At 38.5% G+C, this 8602-nt stretch overlaps 1 protein-coding gene across 2 annotated transcripts; it reads right to left on the reverse strand.

Moving 5' to 3' along the window:
- Positions 1-1274: 1274 nt before the first annotated feature.
- On the reverse strand, positions 1275-8198 carry LOC128219636 (uncharacterized). Of its 2 annotated transcripts, none has more exons than XM_052927541.1 (2): positions 7952-8198; positions 1275-4170 (listed from the first exon to the last, which is right to left on the reverse strand). In XM_052927541.1, the coding sequence occupies exon 2, from the start codon at positions 4162-4164 to the stop codon at positions 3703-3705; it is 462 nt and encodes a 153-aa protein (XP_052783501.1). In that variant the 5' UTR covers positions 4165-4170; positions 7952-8198; the 3' UTR covers positions 1275-3702. The 2 variants fall into 2 exon arrangements, with proteins under 2 accessions (XP_052783501.1, XP_052783492.1); XM_052927532.1 differs by lacking the exon at positions 7952-8198 and adding an exon at positions 4503-4782.
- Positions 8199-8602: the final 404 nt, after the last annotated feature.

An 8602-nucleotide genomic window follows, 5' to 3' on the forward strand; every position in this document is an offset into this window, starting at 1 on the left:
CAGGGACTACGGCAGCAACCACCGCTTGGTGAATATGACAGTTGCAATAGCAGAGACGACTACAGCGGCTACAACGGGAAGGAGGGTATGGACGACGGCAGAGACTACAAGAGGGAAAATGGTTATTGCAACAGCGGGGACGACGGCAGCGACTACTACAAGGAGATTGGTAGTTGTAGCAGTAGGGACGTCGGTAGAAGCTAACGTGGGGATAGTAATGGTTGCAAGGGACAACCAACGGCATTGGTGCAACGGGCCAAATTATAGTTGCAACAGCAGGGATGACGGCTGCGACTTCCATAAAGAGAATGATAGCTGTGGTGCTAGGATCGACGTCATCGGCTACCACGGTGAAATGTTAGTTGCAAAAGAAGAGACAACGGCATCGCTTCAAATTGGAAAATGGTAGTTGCAGCAGCATGGAATGCGGCAGTGGCTACTACGAAGAAAATGATAGCTGCAGCAGTAGGGATGACGGTAGCGGGTATCACTGGAAGAATGATAGATAGACAGTAGGGACAACGGCAGCGGTATAATAGGAGACAACAATGGTTACCATGGGGTGAATGATAGTCGGTGAAATAGTAGGGGCGACGGCAGCTGTTACCAAGGGGAGAACGATAGTGCAACAGCAGGGACGACGGCAGCGGCTACCACGAGGAGAATGATAGTTGCGCGGGCGAAGGCAAAAGTATTACGGGGAGGAGGATATTTGCAGCAATAGGGACGACGGCAGCAGATACCACAGGAAGAATGATAGTTTTAACAGTAGGGTACGACGACAGCGGCTACCAGGTAAGATTGAAAGTTACACTGACAGCAAGGACTACGGCGGCGGTACAATGAGGAATAAAAGTTTCAAATGTATAGGATGAAAAAAGATGCAGGCAGCAGGAAGATAGATACTGGCACCATCAGTATCAGTCACTGCAGTCAATATAATGTATCTTGTTATTGTTACCGTAACCAAATCTTCACCCGATACTGTTGCCACTTGTCGCCATCGTTAATTAAGACAGTTTATTATCATCATCATCAATAACAATCAACTACATGATTGTATTATTTTTGCACTGCTTCAAATATTTCACTGATACTTAAATTGTCCGGAAACTAATGTTGTTCAAAACAGGAAAAATCGTGATGAGCCGCTTGTCAAACCGTAACATAAATAGATAGACAATTGGCGCAGGTTCCATATATTCTAACTCTGGGTGTGAAATTGCCATTGTATAGTTGCAGTTGTCTCCCTTATGCAAAACCAGGTTTCAACATTGTTTTCCAGATTTTATTTCAACACAACTATTTCACAATGATAACATGTTTAAGTATGAACAATGACAAATTGCCGAATAATTCATACATGTATCGCAAATATGTACATTATAGAGCAACTGTTATTCAACAGTTGTTTACATTTCATTCAGGTTTGGCTGCATGCAATTTGGCATAAAATCAAAATAGACAAAGTCGGGCATGACAGCTTGACAAATTATCTAGGGAATCTTCTCATTATTATCACTGTGTTATCTGATACTGACATTCTAAACTCTAGTTTAGCATACCAAGTTAATGAAATATATACAAGTAAACTGTAAAATTATTTAATGGTGTAAATACATGAATAAGTGAAACACGTGACAGGCATTATGAATAAAAACATATATCTGTTATTACACTATGTATCGTTATAATGGTGACAACAGTGTCCGAATATACTTGCGGAACAAAGAAACTGTGCTTGATAACAATTCTATCTGGTGGAGTCTAAAACATGATGACTTGATATTGTTTATGCAATTTATTTTACATATCAATCACGTTTTAATCATATTCTTACTAATCATGTCCCCCTCCTTTGAAGAATTTCTCGTTATTTCTTGTGTGCAGAAACAGTAGTTTTGACCAGTACAGTTACTTTATTTCACAATTATACATGGGAGGTTTATGACATGAGAAGTCCATCTTCCCCGTTCCGTGGCTGCCCCACCAACAGGTGGTCGAGATCAGGAAATATATATCCTCAGGGCTACTAACTGTATGAATAATGCCCGAGATATATAATACATTAATTAAGAGCTTAATTGGCTACCCAGGGTCATAAAGCATCTTGCAGATAATTCTCCTGATAACCGAGCTAACAGAACATAGCAACATTACAATGAAACGGTTGTAACAGAGGACATTAAAGGAAAAGCTAGATCGTCTTATTTCCATAAAAAAGTTATGAGTATTTAACGTTTGTCCTTCATTTATTCATTCACATAATAATTCAGGTGCGTAGCTTAGCCAAAAATGTGTAGGTCGACTTCTATACAAGTGTTTTTCGGTCTATATTTCGATTTTGCAACTATGTTTACAAGAACATCAATATCCTTACATTTCATTTAAGGTATATATGCATTAGACGTTGTAACTTAACTTGACAACGTTACAATAATACATGTACATTTAATGTTACGAGTTATTAGGGGAAAAATGTGTAGGCCGCGGCCTACATGGCCTATAGGAAGCTACGCACCTTCATTTCATCATTTACTAAAGTTGTTAATTTATCAAATCGAAATTCTTCAAACGGTGCAAAGTAGCGATGTTACCCATGTACCTTAGGTCATTTCTGATAAAACACTGATACCGGGTATCTGATATATGAGAAGAATTAATCCAGGGTGATTTTCGTAAAAATAACTTCCTCATCAAGAGGGGTATTTACCAGAACATAAAAATACATATACAACAAAACAAATAACTCAAACCAGTTAAAGTTAAAAAGGGCTGAAATATATTGCACAAAGAAATTAAAACAGATGGCATCAATAATAAAAGTATGCGCTGCATCAAAAATACATCGTGGTTACATCTGATAACGTAAGTCAATTAAAAGTCCTAATCTGTGTATAAAATGATTATATTATTATCACCTTAATGAGCATCAAGATCTGTGACTTGTAAAAACATACATTACACAATATGTATATATCTCATTCTAAAAAGATTGATGATTAAAAGATAAAATACATCACAGGCATACGTTACTATTTTGATCAGTGACAGCTTCTATGAGATAGGACCCATTCTGGCTCCGCATATATTAATCCCCATTAATACAGCGTCTGGGTGTGTTTTAATGTTATATCACAATAAGGGATTTTGGTCAATACTCTTAGATTTGTATAAACAACACAATTAGCAACACATTGTCTGACTTTAGTTTCCTCAAATGTGTTTTGCTACAAAGAACATTTCACTCAAATAAGTAGAAAAAACAAGGAAACTATGACACTTACATAATTACAAATTATGACTAAACTTAACTCATTTGAAGCGGCCCCAAGAGCATTGTTACGTATGAATATTTCCAAATTATCTATGAATAGGATATGACACACACATATAACAATAAGCTTATCTTGGGTAGTTTATGTACATAGTTCGTTGTTCTTAGGTTCATTTTATTGCTGAATGTGGAGGTCATCGGCTTCGTTCACAATCAATCAAGTTTATGCGTAGTACTATATTCGTCCCCTGTTTGAGAGTATTTAAGTTTATTAGTATTTCAGCACTTGCAATAAATGTGTCCGTCGTTGGACGGCGAACCCGAATGTCTAAGTTCAACCGTATTTGACCTCATCTTGTTTTGAATCACGTGGCTAGCACCATCACTCACGACTTGACGTTACCTATCTCAACCTTTCAAACCGTTCAGACGGTGGTGACCATTTGCATCACCTCGCGTTTATCGTCTGCTAGGCTGGTCCTACTTCCCGCCAAATCTCTCGGCTCCTTGATTAAAGCCTTACTTGATGCTGTGCTGACGTTTAGGTCAGCAACACTGTTTCTCTTCTCAGTAACCTTTGGTACAGGTTTGGGGGAACTTTCCTTTGATGCGACCTTTGATGAAACCTTCTCATAGCCATTACTGATACTGGCCCTGGAAGTTGCAAGACCTGCAGATGACTTATTCCTCACAATTGGAGCTGAAATACTCATGTCCGACCACACGGGTTTCTGCGGTTCTGACGTAATGGGGCTCTGTGAGCTTGTACCGTCATCAACGTCGTCCTTCTCCACTGCGTCGTACGGCTTGTCTACCGGGGCCCATGGACTTAAGAACATCTTACAGCCCAGCCCACAGACGCTCGTCAATCTGTCCCAACCGTGCATGTTTACCTGCAACGAGAAAAATGTGTTACCTTCTTCATTTATATGAAATATTGGCTAAACTATATGAAACCATTGCCGCATTTGGTGAAGCATTTCCAATAACTAAATATCAATAGCGCAACATATATACGTACGTTTAACATGATCCCGCAGTTCTTAATTCGTGAAAAGAACTATTCAGGGCATGACGGCACATTCATGTACGATTAAATGTCTCTATTACTTAACTATATATTTGCGTACTTAAGTCGCCAACTTGCATACAAATTGACATTGTACCTCATTTAAAAACACGTCATTAACATAAATACAAGGAAACTCCATCTCACTAAACTCACCATTATGCAGCTTTCGAAAAATAAACTGAACTTTCCACTTAGATAAAGATTTAAGACTTGTGTTTAACACACTAATATCACCAAATCCGAAGAGTAATGTCAGCAGATAAACATGGAATGACAAATGATAGAAAACTATCCGGAATAAAAGCCTACAGCATGAACAAAAGATGAAGCCAGATTGACTTCTCAACTCCCCGTCACCGTGTTTGAAGCCAGTGGTTTTGTCACCCGATGACGTAAGCAGAAAGAACGAATTTCACAGTTTCTCCAACGCGAAAATGGCTTAATTACCGCCTGGACACACACGGCTTTGATACTTGAGGATGGCGAGGAGGCAATAACCGCCTAGCCATACAATGGCAATTTTACCTTCGTCAAGGTATAGAGGAAACTGTGAGATACAAAAGTGTGGGATCGCCAGGCCTTTAAATAACAGAAATGTTCAAGACGTACAAGGAACTTTAAGTATAATGTGGGACTGTCGTGTTTTGAACAGCTCATGCTCACACTTATCATGTTTTTCTATCATATTTTAATACAAAAAGAATGCTTAAGGAAATTTTGTATAGAAATGCAATTTGATAGCGGGCTTTGTTCATACGAAATGACAGTGGAATTCATTATTTAATAGCAAATTACGCAAAATAACCCAGCGTGTAGGTTGTTCGGTATTCAGGTTATTACAGGTGAGGCGGTACATACATGAACAATTGCCCAAATGTGCAAACAAAAAGTTATATCATGCTCATGTTACTAAAGTTATTATAATCATGTAATTTCCACCGAAATGAAGCATTCATTGAAGTCATGAACACAAAGTAAGAAGAAGAAATAAATTAAATCATTACAACCAAAACACTCTCATCGGAATAAACGGGGAAATAAATCAAATCCAAAATACAAGACACAAGAATCTTTATGTAAAATCGGGTATATTACAAAAAAAACATTGGCTCAATGACACTATCACTGGGAATGGCCGGGAAACTAGAAGCCGGACACAATCACTGGGAATGGGGAAACTAGAAGTCGGGCACAGTCACTGGGAATGGGGAAACTAGAAGTCGGGCACAATCACTGGGAATGGGGAAACTAGAAGTCGGACACAATCACCGGGAGTGGGGAAACTAGAAGTCGGACACAATCACTGGGAATGGGGAAACTAGAAGTCGAGCAAATCACAGGGAATGGGGAAACTAGAAGTCGGGCACAATCACTGGGAATGGGGAAACTAGAAGTCGGACACAATCACTGGAAATGGGGAAACTAGAAGTCGGGCACAATCACTGGGAGTGGGGAAACTAGAAGTCGGACACAATCACTGGGAATGGGGAAACTAGAAGTCGAGCAAATCACAGGGAATGGGGAAACTAGAAGTCGGGCACAATCACTGGGAATGGGGAAACTAGAAGTCGGACACAATCACTGGGAATGGGGAAACTAGAAGTCGGTCTAGTTTCGGACACAATCACTGAGAATGAGGAAACTAGAAGTCAAGTCAAATCAAACAACGTCTATTCTCTCATACCAAATAACATATAGCAAATGAGGTATATAAAATAAACATAAATGTCATGGCGGCAGATACATGATTGCATTTAGAATGTGATACCCAACATGGGTATCGGAGAGTCATGAATTTTAACACACATGTACATACATTCTTGAATGTGTATTACTGAAATTTCTAACAAATAGTCACTTGTGAAGTCGGACACAATCACTGGGAATGTGGAAACTAGAAGTCGGACATAATAACAATCACTGGGAATGGGGAAACTAGAAGTCGGACGCAATAACTGGGAATGGGGAAACTAGAAGTCGGACACAATCACTGGGAATGGGGAAACTAGAAGTCGGGCATAATAACTGGGAATGGGGAAACTAGAAGTCGGACATAATAACAATCACTGGGAATGGGGAAACTAGAAGTCGGACACAATAACTGGGAATGGGGAAACTAGAAGTCGGACACAATCACTGGGAATGGGGAAACTTGAAGTCGGACACAATAACTGGGAATGGGGAAACTAGAAGTCGGACACAATCACTGGGAATGGGGAAACTAGAAGTCGGACATAATAACAGTCACTGGGAATGGGGAAACTAGAAGTCGGACAAAAATAGATATTCCGAGCATGTATTGACATTTAGACCATTAATAAAACCGCTGAACCCATTTCATTTTTATGTGACAACAAAACATATCATACGGGGTTAAATATCATTATGAGGTAACCTACATATTATATAATAATGCACGTATACCAACTGCATTTGGAATTCACCTACCAAAATAGGTATCATAGTGATACATGGGTCCGCATTTATTATTCATACACGTTTGTGCAAGTTTTTACATTATTCAGGAATCGATGAAGAATAAATTGACTGTAATTGCCGTCAGCTGTTCAGATATATATCTACTGCACACTAGATGTACACGGTACGGTTTTATGATGCAAACCAAAGTATGGATTAATTAGACCCTCAATTTAACCTGAAATCTGATACTAGCATAGGCTGCAATCATTGATATTGTAAATCAGAAAGCTTTAGGCGTTGAACAAATACTGGGTTTTTAAGTTGTAAAGTTATGTTTGATTAGGTTAAAGACCAGCAAAACTCTTTTCAGGTATAATGGTCTTTTGTTTGCTATATATCTTAATGGTAGTTGACAATATTCATGACAGTCGATGATTGACTATATCATGAGCTCACATGGTATACTTACTTTGCATTTATGTGTGGGCAAATGACAATCGAGTTTTTTTGTCAAAATTGTCTGTTCATAAATGTTACGTAGATCGATTTTGACGAATATATTGCACCAAAATGTAGTTTCATGTCAGTCCTTTTCCCCACCAAGGCTTACTGGCGAAACTAGTACCAGTAGTTAAAGGTAGCATATATATATAGTAGTCAAAGGTAAGTGTCAAGTACTCAAAGTAGCAATTCTTCCAAGACAATTTTGTAGAGCTGGTAACCGAACTGGTCGACTTTTAGCAGTCAGACGGAGGACTGAGCAAAACCTTGTGGCACTTACTGGGAGACGTACACTCTAAAATATTTAAGGTTCCTCACCGACTAAATCGAAAAAGTTCCATCAACAAATAAGAACCAGGATATAAAAAACTGGCACGGAAAATAGATCAGTTAAGAAACTGAAAACTATGATTTGAAAATACCTAATCTAAAGAATATCCCGATGGTAGTGTATTAACTGTCTAATAGGCTACATAAGAAAACACTATGATTACTTAGAATTGGTATGCTTTGTACATGATCCTTTAATGACATGTTTTTAAAGTGTTAATGTACTCACAAATAGTACATGTATATATAGCAATACATGTTCACCATTGTTCAACCCTGTATGTTTATGTATATGCGCCATTGTTAAATTAATCTTATACCTGGCATACAAATGCACGTGGAAATCTTACCTTAGTTTTTACGTTTCCGTGTTCTTTCCTCTTTTCGTTCCTCTTGTCCTTAGGCTTATAAAACGTTCAAGATATAAAACAGACTATTGTGTAAAATGTTTTAAAACTTTAAAAATTCCCTTTGTTAAAACGGTTTTATAAAAGAGCACCACTAGCTATAGCTGGTATAATACAATCTTTGTCCCACACGAACGTGTGTGTACCTTACTGTGTCACGCTTGTTTACAACTATGAAACTTTGTCGACTTCGCTCTTTGTTCGATAGTAAGGGAAGGAACTTTGACATTTCTGCGTCACACTTCATGACTCAGATATTTGGCCATATATAGTAACATTATTCATATTGGGAAATACCTTATCATATATAATGTAATAAAGGGAATTCCAAATGATCGTTTATCAGTGGTAAGGAAGAGAATTCTGTTCGGGTTTTACACCGATTAAGCGGGATCAAGCCTTATCAATAAGCCGCATATTAAATCTGATTATTAACATGAATCTGGAATGCTAGTACCTTTATTCGGTGTGTCCGGCACACAGCCTACAGCCTGAATGTGGATCGGGTACCGCACTGTGGCTGCAACGCTGGTATCAAAACGTCTCATGTCACAACCCAGCATCGCGTTCTGTTATAAATATTTTTTGTAAATT

The sequence above is a fragment of the Mya arenaria genome, chromosome 2 (genome assembly GCF_026914265.1).
Source record: "Mya arenaria isolate MELC-2E11 chromosome 2, ASM2691426v1".
NCBI lineage: Eukaryota > Metazoa > Mollusca > Bivalvia > Myida > Myidae > Mya > Mya arenaria.